Genomic DNA, 13,617 nt, shown 5'->3' on the forward strand with positions numbered 1-13,617 from the left:
TAACTGCGATTTGTTGTGTGCATAATGTAAGTTTAATAAATTATTGAAAAAAGAAAGAAAAATGATATGACTGATGGAGAATGATTCATTAATAATTATTTCTTTACCGGAAAATATTCTGCTAATGACTTTTCTTATCTCATTAATCTCTATGATTAACCAACTATTTCTACAATATCGTAAAATTTAGTAAAACACAAAGCATGCAAAACATTTTTAATTGTTGAGACCATTCATTTATTCATTACTAGTCTGTGTAATTCTGTTCCTTGCCCTTGGATACAACGTGATGTGGCCAAATTCCGACAAATCCCTATTTCTATTAACAGGTTTAAACTCTGTCCCAATCGTAACCGACTGTTTGTCTTTATTTATTAGAGAAACCGGCATCAAAGTGTCTGTCTTCCAATTTTCAGAAGTTTGAACCGTCTTCGGCTTTTTAGTTTCAGAATTTTGTATTTTACTCTTCCTCCTGTAGTACAAAACTTCCCCGACTAAAGTAATCATTGCCAAAGCCAAACCAAAAAGTGTCGCAATAAACACTCCACCTGCCACCAAACAATTACTCTTTAATTTTCTTCACTTGACATTTACTTTACCTAAACTTTCGAGAGTTATCCCTTCGTTATCATCGGTCGTCGGACAACTCCCTTTGCCCGAATGGTTCCAATATTTGGCCTGGAGTTGCTCGAAAAATCGGTCTTTTTGCAAATTTAAAATCCTGCAAATTTCGTGATAAATCCTGGCAAGGATTCAAGTACTCACGTTTTGCTGATTTCGTCCTGCAAATGGCTCCCTTGCTGAACAGCGACAGCGTAGGGCCTTTCAGCGAAAACTTCGCCAACTTCGGTCAAGTTGCAGTTTTTGCTGATCTCGTATTTAATTTCGGAGGAATCGTGAATGAAGGCGAAGTCGGCATCCGTGTGCTCGTTCACAATTCGGAAGCCTTCAGAGGCGTTCGCCACAGGATTTGAGTCGTTGATGGCCAACAAAATGTGGCCGTATTGCTCCCGAATGGGATAATCCCAGACCCGGTATTGCGTATCGTCGGTTGAGGCGTTTAAAGTCAGCTCTTTCCACATTCTGAATAATAAATTGTTAATTCTGTTGCAAATTTATTACTTTCCTAACCTGTATAAAGTATCCTCGGCATGTTTCATATTAATAAAGTATTTATGTGTGTCAGAGTCTTTCACGACTGTGTAATTAATTCTCGATTGTTTGGCGAGCTGTTCTAACGATTGCACCGGTGTCTACAATTTTGATCTAGCTAAGGGTTTCAAAATTTTGGAAAAAATTACTTGCATGCGCTCGACGGTCAAAAACGCGGCCAAATTTGCGGTAAAAGTAGCCAACATCAGGACGACAAATAGCCAATAAGCGGCTACTAAAGTACGTCCTGAGAGGGCTTTGGGAGCTTCGCCTCCGCCTTGGGGGGTAAAGGACGTGAGGGCGAACCAAAAACTCTCCTTCAAAGTGAATTCTCTGCATACAAATTTCAGGACATAAATTACAATTATACTGTGTCATAAAAATTGCAACACCAAGAAGGAATAGAATTTTTTCGATGAAACTTGGCACAAATATGAACGTTTTTAACCGAGTGGTAAAGTTTTTAACATTTTCTGACAATTTTAATGTGATTTTGTGGTATGAAAACGAATATGTCTAGAGTACGACAAAAAAAATTACCAACAATTAAACAAACTCTAAAGAAGCACAATTTTTGGAAACGAATAGGTGTTTTTTTATTAAGAGAAATCGCTACTTGTTTGAAGAGTAATCCAAGTACCATTATGCGCTGTTATCAGTCATTGATTAGAGAAGGTATAGGACAAAGCAGAAGAGAAGGCAGCTAAAAAAAAACAAATGAAGTCCGAAATGGTCATCTTCGGATTATGGCAATAATTCAAGTACAAGAAAAATTTTTGACCAATGTTTGAGTTTAAAGGTCGTGGTACTTCACTTCTGACTGTTTACCATCGAATTAGGTCATTTGGACTGCTTTTTGTTGGATTTCCTAGGTATGGGAGGAATGAGCAAAAGCATAGCTGAAACCTGACACACTAAAACTTTTATTTGGAAAGACAACGTGTTTCAACCACAAAGTGGTTATTCTCAGGTGTATACATTGACCACATTATGGTCGAAACGCGTTGTGTTTCGGAAAAAAAGTTTGATGGGTCAGGCTTGTGTCATATTTTTCTTCTGAATAAAGCTAGAAAATTCTTTTTTTTTGCACTAGATTCTTCAATATATGTAGTTTCTAATATATATAAACAAGCTTTAGATTTTACAAAAGAAAAGTAAGCAAATTTCAATTTTCTTGTATCGTGTCATATTTGCGCTAGGTCAAATGTCGCGCTGTGTCGTTCGACTTTTCTTAGTTTTTAGTCTATTTCTTTCAGTTACAAACATTTCAAAGGTCAAAAAATGAAGAATAATAAAATATTTAATAATTTTCACGTCTCAGAACACTTTATTTACTAACTAAGTCTCTTGAAATTAGTTAAAATTACACATTTTAGTCATTTCTTTTTGACCTTTTAAGTCCAACAGCTTAACAAATTTAAAGATGTTGTGTCTCTATAAAACGAAGCCCTACAATTGCTTTCTTTTTCTGCTTAATAAATCAGTCATCACGTAATGGTAAATTCAAAATTTTTTAATATTAATCTTTGTATCGTAATTCACGTATTCACAAAAGTGATCGAACGAAGAATTTTTATTACTCATTATTTTAAAAGCACTTACGTGATTTTAGGCATTTTTGAGTAATTTATCTTATTCTTGAGTTATAAAGTCACATATTTAAAAAAACGACGAAAAAAGTTAAAAAGTGATGAATTATGAATAAAATGCGTGATTTTAACCAAATGCAAGGGATTTAGTTAGTAAATAAACTGTTTTGACGTAAAAAATTTTTGATGATTTTATTATTTACCATTTTTTAGCCCTTAAAATGTTTGTAATTGAAAAAAATATTAAATAAAAACTAAGAGAAGTCAAGCGACATAGCGCGGCATTTGACCTAGCGAGCTTGGTCCAGTGGTCCTGTGTTCACTACAGAGGAAGATATGCCGCGATCTGCACCTTGCGCGCATATTACAGTAACTTTAAACTGCAATAATTTGCTGACTATTACAGATATCGAAATAATTCTTACATCAGAAACTTATTTGAACTATTGGCATTATTTCGTCTAGCTTATGTAGGCGGTCTATCTTTTAAAATAATAAAAATTCTCGCATCTCGAAAATTTTACTACACATATATGACACGTTAAAAGAAAGTTGTAATTTTCTTACTTTTCTTTTGTAAAGTTCGAGGCTCGTTTATATACGTTACAATCTACATATATTGGGGAACTTAGTGCAAAAAAAGAATTTTCTAGCCTTATTCAGAATAAAAATATGGCGATGTAAACACAAAATTTGTGCAATTTTAGTTTTTCAAAAATCTTCAGGAAAACGTCTTTTTCATAATGAAGGCAATTCCAAATCGAAAAGTGACCTACAGATTCGAGTTCAGCAGGAAATTTTACATAAGAATCAGTTATCATTAATCATGTGCAGTCGAGTCCAGACAGCCATGTTCAATTTCGGTAGCTTGTTCCAGGATTATTTTGTCGTCTCCAGGCCTCACTGCGCTTTTAGAACACTTAAACCTAAACGAATTAAAAAAAACACATAAAAAAGTAGTCAGAAAAGCAAAAAATTGGAAGAATAACACTTGTTGGTAAAAGAACTTAAATGTTAAAAACTTCTTTACCACTCGATTAAAATTCTTCAAATTTTAATCATGTATTACTCGCTAATAGTCGACCATTTTTGCCAAGTTTCGTCACAAAATTTTTATCCCTTCTTGGTGCTGCATTTTTTTAGTATACCTAGTTGGGTATGGGTACGCTTTTTTGTTGTTCCTCGCACTATAAGGCGAGTATTTGTCAAGAAACCAAACCATAAACCCCGTCACAATCAACGCTCCAACTATGCTCAACCACACTTCGAGTTTTAAAACGGTCATAAATTTGAATAAGGAGGTCTTACGGACAGGTTTCCGCATCACTGGAATATGACCTAATGAGGGAAAATGACGAAATTAGGAGTAATTACCGATTGTTATTCCGGTTTGCTCGAAGTATGGAGCAACATAATCTATTACTTCTTCTCGATCAGCTGTCATTATCAGCGCTGTGATTGCCAGATCGGTTTCCTGCAACAAGTTATTGACCAATAAGTTTTTAAATTGCGAAAAATTACTCCGGTGGCTAAGTCCCCAACCACGCCATCCCAAACACCGTCTCTTTTTTTGCCAAAAGTGCCACTTTTGGGTTCCACAAACTCGTACCCAAAACCCATAAGTTTTGACAATTCTTCGGTAAAATCGACACAATAGCCCGTCCAGTAGGTGTTTCCTGACGAATCGGTTTCTTTATACGACCATGGTAACGCCTAAACCAAATCATAACATCTTTACGAAAAAATAATTGAATATTTTATTACATGTGTTATTCCGATTCGGAAGAAGGGAGTAATTGGTTCGACTTTTTTACCGTCCAGAACAGTAACCCCTGTTTTGTAATTGTATTCCGCCACTTTCTCATCACCGGTTTCAATCACGCCATTAATGTTGACATGTAGACCGAAATTTTCTTTAAAAACCAAGTCATTTGAGTCGACTTCTTGTTGCAAAAGCTCGTAAAATCTGGTCCTGGTGGCTTCACTGTAGCGCGAATCGTCACAGTTTAAATCCGCTCTCAGCAAGTTTTCCATAGTTAGTGTTTTCAAAATTTTCGCTAATGTGTTAGTGGCCAGGGAAAGAAAATTTTCCTGGAGATTGAAATCGTGCGGACATTCACACTTTTCACTTTGCAAAAACCGGCAGCAGATTTCCTCATCCATGTGCAGCAAGTTAATGGGCATATTTTTGAGACGTTTCTTGTCGAACTGTTGGTACTGAAAATCCAAAAACACCAAGTTCCACCTTTCAGGCAACGTGACTAGGTTTTCGTCAAGAGCCTGAAAAATCTCATGATTTGGTGGCTCATTTTTTGGAAAAATACCGTTTGGAGGAGTTCTTCCATATTCGAGCTAGTTGCCACAATGGCAAAGTTGTTAGGGATTGGTCGAATTGCTTTCAGTCTATTTGCTGTGGTTTTATCCAAATTTTCCGAAATTACCATTCGCAACAAAGTTGTGTCGATCCAAAAATAAAGTGCCTCGTCAACTTCTAAAATGAATGGATAAAATTTGGGTCATTGTAACTGTCAACTTTACTCTCAGGATTGTCAAAAATTAGAGTCACGTCTGTTGAGTTTCTGTATTCTAAAAACTTGTCTAAGAGGAGGAGAGCTGGGCTGATTGAAATATCAATCTTGACATAAAGAATTCCAACATCAAGGGCAACTTTCTCGGCTTGCTCATTGCCAGTCCATGTTAAGTCAACTATTATGCCACTTTTGAGATTTTCGCAAACTGAAATGTTGTGATGTAGTGCGGAAATCATAATTAATTAACTACTTTTGTTCCGGTCTTCGTCATTTCCGTCAAGGTCTAGAATAGTTGGTTCTATTTGAAGATCGGCTGCTTTCAGGGACTGCTGAAGCCACTCAGCGACATAATCCTGTCCTGACTCTTTCAGGACGACTTGAAAAAAATTGGAAAGTGATATAAACACCGCGAAATTAAAATATTTGAAAAAGGTTAACAAAAGAAAGCCTTTCGCTGTGACCACAACCTTGCGCCTTAAATCTAGTTGTAAATTTTCCTTCGTTGAGTCAAGAATTCATTTTATTTCACCTTGGCTGAGTATGAATGATTGCACTGCTATGCAATAAGATATAATCGGTGAAGCATTTTTTAACGCAAATCGAAAGTTCGATCTGTTTTTACTTCACAATTAAAGCAGTTGTTACGTGCTAGCCGCAGTTACTTTCCCAGTTGGCCAACAGTTTGTGCTAGCACTTCTGGGCGTTTAGTGTTTATCAATGATAAAAGAACGGAATGAGTTTTAAACGTAGATGATAAGTTATTCGAATATTTACCATGCGTATGCAAAATGAGCAATTTTCCTAATTGCTGCCAACACTTATCAACTCAACTAGGCTCTTTGCATTTGAAGGTAAGGAATATTTTAATTTTGCCGCTAGCTATCGTGCACGTGTTTTTAGATGAAATGGGCATTATTTCAACGGTGCTACTCTTCGGTTTAGTGAAAAGTTTGGAAGCAATTCACTGTGACAAAATCTTCAACTACCACGAGAACTACGGGTATGGCTTTGACATCACGTGCGAGGGACTCTCCAACAAGAACAAGGAAATGCTCATGGACATATCGGTCTCAAACGAAATTGTCCTGACGATCAACAACTCAGTCCTCACCGAGGTCGCCCCAAACTTATTCCAAAATGTTTCAAAAATCAGGTTTCTAATCATCAAAAACTCGCTGTTTGTTTTCAACCCGAGCGAGTACATTTTTGCAAATTTGCTGGCTTTGGAGCATCTAATTATCGAAAACACGGTGTTTGGTGGTCACAACTTGTACGTCCTGCAAGATCTAAGTGAGTTAAAGGAGCTGCGTCTTGTCAACACAAGTCTGGAGATTATAAACAATGGAACTTTTCGCAACTTGAAAAAAATCGAAACTTTGACTTTAACAAATAATCGCTTCAAAAATATGCTCGCGATCCCGTTTTGTGAATTGCCGGCACTAAAATACCTCCACTTAGACAGCAACAATATCAAACAAATTAGCGGAAACTTTATTTCTTGTTTTCGGAAAGAACAAACAAATCTAAAATTAAACGGAATGCGGTATACAATTCAATACGAAAATGCTCATCATAAGAAATCAGACTCGAATTTAGTGCATTTGAACGTAAGTAATAATCAAATCGGGTTTATTGACAACTTTGAGTGGGCCTTGAATTTGAGGCACATTGATTTGAGCAACAACCGGCTTGTGAATGTGAGTAGAAAAATATTCAGTGTTTTGGGCGATTTGGAAAAACTCGATCTTGAAAATAATCTAATTAGGGTCATTGATTCGGAAGCTTTCTCGGGGCTTAAAAACCTAAAAGAGATTAACTTGAAACGAAATTTTTTAAACGAACTTAGTTTAAAAAACTTGCCGAGTTTGGAGGAAATCAATTTAGGGAATAATAATTTAAAATCTGATAGTTTAGCTAGTTTTGTTAATTTACCCAAACTCAAGTCGCTGCTTTTGCCGAATAATTTTATAAAAGAATTGCCTCCAAATAATTTTACTAGTTTAGAAGTTCTAGACTTGTCTAGCAACAGTGTGATTTTACAAGATAAAGTATTTAAAAACCTAGCCAATTTAAAACAGTTGAATTTGAAAAACAACAGTTTGGAAATTATCCCAGTCGAAGCGTTCGTAGGTTTATCAAATCTGGAGATTTTGGACATTTCGTTAAACGTGTTAGAATCGTTTGAAAACTCTCACGTTTTTGCAGATTTGCGCAATTTAAAAGTTTTGAACTTGTCGGACAATATCATACAACATTTAAATTACGACTTAGTTAAACCTTTACATAATCTCCAAGTACTTGACATTTCAGGAAACAAATTGCAGACTTTTCAGATTAATGTGATTTCCTTGTTGCCTTCCCTCCAGATACTTAACATTCGATCAAATTTGTTATCGTGTAGTGTTCTGGCGAAGATTATTGTTTTTTTGAAAAGCAAACACATAGACTATACAATAAACGAAGAACTTGAGTATGATAAGCAGAATATTGGGGGGATATATTGTAAGGAAGTAACAACCACGAGTCGTGCTTTATCTTCACCTCTTGCAATCATATTTCTTGTTGTTGCCACTAGTGTTTTCATTTCTTTTATATTTTATAGATGTTTGTTGTTTTCCAAGAGGAGGAGATATTTTATGGACGAAATTGAGCTAATTTAGTCCTAGTTCAGTAGATTGTAATACTGTTGTACCTATCACCTGTAGTAGATAATTTATTGAATAATTGTAATAATTTAGGACAGTTGATTGTGAATTAAAGATGTATTTTTGTTATATCTTGACTTTACTTTATTGGCAGTCATTATCATTATAATAATTTATTTGCATATCATTGCAGATAATACCTCGGGTCTTTGTAATTAAACTAATTGCCTATTTTTTTACTTTTTTGTAATTTCCATAATTAGTGCTTTAAATTGTGGATTGAGGCGCAAAAACACAACTTACTTATTTGGACAACTTCACTTTCCTCTTGTGGATGCACTGTTTGTGTTTTAAAAGTCACAAAAAACAAAATTATTTCAATTAACTTCATTCTCTATTTTGAGCGTCTTAAGGCTACCCGTTCTATTCCGCATTAAACTGTTAAAGATACAAAGACTTCTCGTGCTTTATGCCATCACGAAATGTGTAAATAATAAATGACATCGTCCGTATAATTCCATTTCTAATAGGATATAATTTAGAGTCCAAGCCGCTCGCCAAAGACAGGTAAGCAATATTTACGGAGAATTGATTTGAATGGATTTTTCTTTAATGATTGATGATATTCAGATTATACGTTTCCTGATAAATGATTCGTTCCACACGTCGACTGGGTGAATTAATAATTAGAGACCCGAATTTTTTCAGTAGTTTATTTGTAATCGTTATAAATTTAACAAAATAATAATTGTTTACAAAATAGGCGAGTATCGTAATAAATAACTGTTCACATTATTACTATTGCTTAGGGACAATTTTGTACTTGTACTGTTTCCCACCCTTCTTCCCGCCCTTTTTGGCCCACTTTTCTTGATGGTTGTGATGGCTTTTGGTGGCTTTCTGATCCTTGAAGGCCTTTTTCTCGCTCTTGTCGTGTCCTCCGGCTTTCTTTGACGCCTTCTTGTAATTATTTTGATCCTTCGCTAACTGCAAAAAATCATTAAGGACTCAAATGTAATTTTGCAAATAACGCACCTTGTGGTTCTCCACTTGCTTCTTGGCCGAATACTTCGAGTTGTACTTTTTGTGCTTTTGCCCAAACACCTCAAACTCGCCGCTTTTCTGGGAATTGCTGTAAAAGCTGTTGTGTTTTTTGTGCTCATCTTTGTGGTACAGCTCCCTATACCCCTAAAACCCCAGGTAAGATTTTAAACTCGACTCAACTCCTCACCTTCTTGTAGTTGAGTTTCTTCTTCTTTGCCGCTTCCTGGAACTTGGCCCCGTGTGCGGAGCCGCCGCTGTGCTCGTTCAAGGACTTGTACCCGTCTTTTGCGTGGTATTTCGTCTTCTTGCCCTTCTTTTCCGCGTTGACTTTCTTGTGGAGTTCCTTCAAGGATTGCCCTTTTCGCGCTTTCTCGGCATCGTGTTTGGAGGACTTGCCACTTTTTTTGACGTGGTTGAACTCGCTGTGTTTGGCGCCTGTTGGTTTTATTAATTGGAGTTGGATTGCAATACAATTTTACCTTTCTCATCCTGTTTTCCGGCAGCTTCGCCCGATTTTGCGTGGTGCTGCTCTGTGGCGAGGGCTTCGTTTGTTAACGCAACAAAAACACAAATGAACTGAAAAAATATTCTAAATTATGGAATTGTAAGTATGTGTAACTGATGAGGAATGCGGAAATGACGTTTTATTTCACTCCAAAAAATAATAACTAATCAATACTTTGCTTTGTATTATTTTGTGGGTTGTATACATGATTCATACTATTTGTATCGATTTAAAATTGAGAGAAAGTAAACAGTGATTTTATTTTACATTTATTAAACTTGAAAAAATAGATTCGTGGTTTGCATTTTTAAGATTTTGATTTCTGATTTAAATATTATTTGTGTCTTGTTTCTTTATATTAGAGGTCTAACACCAAAGAAAGGAAAGCAAGGTCGAACACAAATTCTTCGTTTTTTGCTTTACAATCAAATTGACGTAACGAATTTAACAATATTTGATAAAAAACTTTTTATGATTATTAATTAATATGCAATGTTGCTTGAATGATCATGATATTGTGTTTTCTAAAGCAAGAGGAAACTTTTTGTTTTCTAAGCAGTCACATTATTTTAACAGCAGATTTGCCTTCATATCCTTTAATTGTCACAAATTTTGACTTCATGTGATCTATTTCTTTTTTTTTCTTTTTTTTTTCGAAATATGTCATGCTGAGAAAACTATTGATGAAACTGCTAAAATAATTGACATTAAAGCTTTTATTTTAATCTGAATATTTACCGAAACGTCCTCAATATCTCAAAAAAAATCAAACGTCTTTTGCAAGGGATGTTCTAGTTTCAATTTTGTTTGTTTTACTTTTGAAAAAATCATCGAATTCATCCTCGAATTTCTGTGCCTATTTGATTCAAATGTAATTGTAAATTTACCAAAAAGAAGTTTTGAGTTATTATTATTATTATTATTATTATTATTATTATTATTATTATTATTATTATTATTATTATTATTATTATTTTGATTTTGCTCATTTATTATTTTGATTTTAAAACTCATTATATTTTCCAAAAAATAAACATAAAAAATTATAAAAGTGGCCGTTTTCAGCTAATATAAGGCGTTTTGATTAATCTCCAAACGTTCTTAAACAGCAGAAAAAATTCCGATGCCTAGTTAAAAAGTTCCAGTAATCTCAAAGGAATTCATAAATTAAAAAATAATTCCAAAAATTCAAAGTTTTTAATTTTAATTTTTTTAATTCTTAATCCTTCTAAATAATAATATACTCTAAGGTTTTAATTTTACTGAACATCGCATAACACACATACAAACATAATCCTATATTCAGTTTTAAAAAATTCATATCAGTATTTTAGCAACGTTTTCTTTGAACACCATAAAGTTTTATAATAGATAATGGTGTGTAAGATAAACAATCCTTACAATAAGATGTTTTGACAAGGGTGATCTAAAAATATTTACGATGCCGATCGGTTCGTTTCAAAGACTACAGCCTGTCTGCAATAAATCTTAATAAGCTTGCTTGAGTGATTAGCTTGAAGGGTCCTTGCGGTTTAGGGTAATCATAATAATAATATATTGGTGTACAAAGAAAACGTTGCTACAATACATTACTAGGGTTTTTAAAAATTCTGTATTATACACTGAGGTTTTTATTTTACTGAACATATTATACCACACGTAAACACTAATTCTATGGTCAGTTTTAAAAAATCCATTTCAATGCATTGCAAACAGTTGTCAATATTCAGCAAAATAAAATCTTTACTGCATTCGTTCATACTTTTAAAAAGTACAAGCACTTTTGATTAAATAACTTTAAATATGTATTTATACAATTAATAAATAATTAATAAACTTTTTCTTAGAAAACGTTACTTTTTTACCACTATTACCATTTAATAAGCACTTTAAAGTTCACTGTTAGACAATGACACATCAACATAACAAGTAAAAATAAAAATGAAGGAAGCTCAAAGTTAACATTTAAATTTAATTATTTTTTTTACTTTTGAAGTAAAGATTTGTATCTACTTAACTTCTAGTAAGTTATGACTAGTATCAATTCTTAGATTTAAATTTAATTTTTAGTTCATTCGGGTTTGGCAAACAAAAATTTCTACTGTTAGCTTTTTCTATATTTTTATTGTTTTAATTTTTATGTAGGAGTATACTACACTCTGAGAGTGAAACACTTATTAATAACTTATTACTTGGATCAAGCATATTCCTTGTTTCCATTGTAAAAAAATACTTAATTCCTGTGGTACGTAAATAACTATTACTCAAGATTTGCTAGTAATTATAGGCTGATGTAGGTGGAAATTTATTGTTTGAAATTTAATAGAGGTAGTTGTACACACAAAATTTGATTTTATTGATCTGTAATTAAATTTTATAGCATACTTTGTTATTTTTGTATCTCAACACCTATTGACTCCTAAAACTGTTAAATCTAATGATCCAAACCAACGAATGATTTTTAAGCTAAATCAACTACTAATAAATCAAGTCGAGCAGAGCACAGTAAATGACTCGTCTTGATTTAGGTAATGATACAGTAAATGTAATTACGTCAAATGAAACGTTGTAATCTGTAACGGAACTGAAAAATTTAATTTACCAGGAATGTGGCATTTCCCCGGTACATGCTTTCTAAAATAATTTGAAGTGCTTTTGTTTCTAATTAAATTAATGTCATAGCATTATTTGTATGAATGATTGTCGCAAAACACCACATCTAATTATGTTAAGTGGCTTCATCTTAGTGCAAATGAGTTATTACCGAATATTTGAATAGTTTTAGAAAGTAATTGTTACAGTTGTCATATTTCATAATCTCAAGAGATTTAACACTTTTTGTGAATGACAATTGGGTTAAAGACTTTCAACACCTCGAAAATGCAAATTTGGGCAAAAATTGTAGCAATTTCAGAGGAATTGGGCTACACATGCAAATGCGGCATGCTTTGTATCAGAATTATGATAATTGATTAGTGCACGCTTGAACTGCCGCCGAGATTTGGAAACTATTGTTCTGTAATTTAAATAAATTTCCGTTTATTTCTTAACCGCATCAAAAAGCCAAAAACACAGCCATTGAGAATCAAGAATCCCAGGTGAATTTATAACCGTGTGTCTAAACAATTTTCTAAATTTATAATTTGTTTATGTTCACTTTGCCGCCAACGCAACAATAATTTTATTTGGATGGACGGTTTCGCTAATGAAATTATTTGAAAAACTGACTGCAAAGAAAGCGAATTTGTCATCACGAAATTGTGGCAATTTGTTATTAAAATGAAAGGTATTCTCGTAATGATAAGGATTTTTTGCCATCAAAGACTTTCACTAAACATGCAAGGATCTGATTTGGAACAATGTCGTGTAAATGCAATGATTTGTGAATTCTGTATGCAATTAGATCACGAACTACTCCCAATAAAACGATTGTGCATTTTGCAATGAGTGTTAGAAAACATGCCTCATGCACACATAAACTATTTATAAATGCAAAACGACCAACTGCATTGTGCGGCAACAAAGTCATGAATGAAAAAAGCACAAAGCGTCGCTTTGATGACCCGCAGCCGAGCTTACAGGTGTTGAAAACCGGCTAAGATGACTTAAACTAATAACGAAGCTTTAAATGCGGTGCAATAAAGCTCGAAATAAGCCTTAAGTTTGCAATAAACTCACCAAAATAACTACAAACTTCATGTTTAGGTTGAACTCTGTGTTAAGTAAACGCGGGCTTATTTCTTACTGAGCTATTTCATCTTTCTCAGTATTCGTACAAGGTGGGGACTACAGGTATAGGCACGTCATCAAAACAAGTCTTCTTGCGTTAAAGCTGCTAAGGTTAATGATACCCTCATACAGGAGGTGGAAGAAAAAACTAGACCTTACAAGCGAGATTACAGTTTTGTGGCTGAAAAAATGGTGCTAGGAGGAACCGTTTGGGAACAAATCGTCCAAACATCTAAACCACTTCATCTTCAGTTCAACAAATCTAATTAGACGGTCTTGCGTTTTTGTGGGTCACAAAAATTGATGATTTAAGCCAATTATTCGTGGAGATAATTGAGCCGAGCACCTGCCTGAAATCAAGTCTTGAAGCGCAACTTCTCAAGGACTTTACAGATCGATGACTGGGATTTTTTCAGGACTTG

The 13,617-nt window shown here is 34.2% G+C and overlaps 3 protein-coding genes across 3 annotated transcripts; 1 reads left to right on the forward strand and 2 right to left on the reverse strand.

The window, feature by feature from the left end:
* Nucleotides 1-202: 202 nt before the first annotated feature.
* On the reverse strand, nucleotides 203-8,348 carry Ir8a (Ionotropic receptor 8a). The gene is made up of 13 exons (XM_963253.4): nucleotides 8,221-8,348; nucleotides 5,523-5,648; nucleotides 5,280-5,477; nucleotides 5,066-5,232; nucleotides 4,506-5,021; nucleotides 4,263-4,454; nucleotides 4,116-4,215; nucleotides 3,890-4,067; nucleotides 1,302-1,485; nucleotides 1,132-1,253; nucleotides 766-1,083; nucleotides 600-721; nucleotides 203-548 (listed from the first exon to the last, which is right to left on the reverse strand). The coding sequence occupies exons 1-13, from the start codon at nucleotides 8,306-8,308 to the stop codon at nucleotides 238-240; spliced, it is 2,622 nt and encodes an 873-aa protein (XP_968346.2). The 5' UTR covers nucleotides 8,309-8,348; the 3' UTR covers nucleotides 203-237.
* Nucleotides 5,928-8,046, forward strand: LOC103312368 (toll-like receptor 3). The gene is made up of 2 exons (XM_008192848.3): nucleotides 5,928-6,123; nucleotides 6,173-8,046. Exon 2 carries the CDS (start codon nucleotides 6,178-6,180, stop codon nucleotides 7,930-7,932), a length of 1,755 nt encoding a protein of 584 aa, XP_008191070.1. The 5' UTR covers nucleotides 5,928-6,123; nucleotides 6,173-6,177; the 3' UTR covers nucleotides 7,933-8,046.
* A 266-nt stretch (nucleotides 8,349-8,614) lies between the features above and the next one.
* LOC656582 (nuclear speckle splicing regulatory protein 1) lies at nucleotides 8,615-13,300 on the reverse strand. The gene is made up of 5 exons (XM_963103.4): nucleotides 13,145-13,300; nucleotides 9,441-9,537; nucleotides 9,149-9,396; nucleotides 8,953-9,105; nucleotides 8,615-8,904 (listed from the first exon to the last, which is right to left on the reverse strand). The coding sequence occupies exons 1-5, from the start codon at nucleotides 13,163-13,165 to the stop codon at nucleotides 8,716-8,718; spliced, it is 708 nt and encodes a 235-aa protein (XP_968196.1). The 5' UTR covers nucleotides 13,166-13,300; the 3' UTR covers nucleotides 8,615-8,715.
* Nucleotides 13,301-13,617: the final 317 nt, after the last annotated feature.

The sequence above is a fragment of the Tribolium castaneum genome, chromosome 1 (genome assembly GCF_031307605.1).
Source record: "Tribolium castaneum strain GA2 chromosome 1, icTriCast1.1, whole genome shotgun sequence".
In the NCBI taxonomy this organism is placed as follows: domain Eukaryota; kingdom Metazoa; phylum Arthropoda; class Insecta; order Coleoptera; family Tenebrionidae; genus Tribolium; species Tribolium castaneum.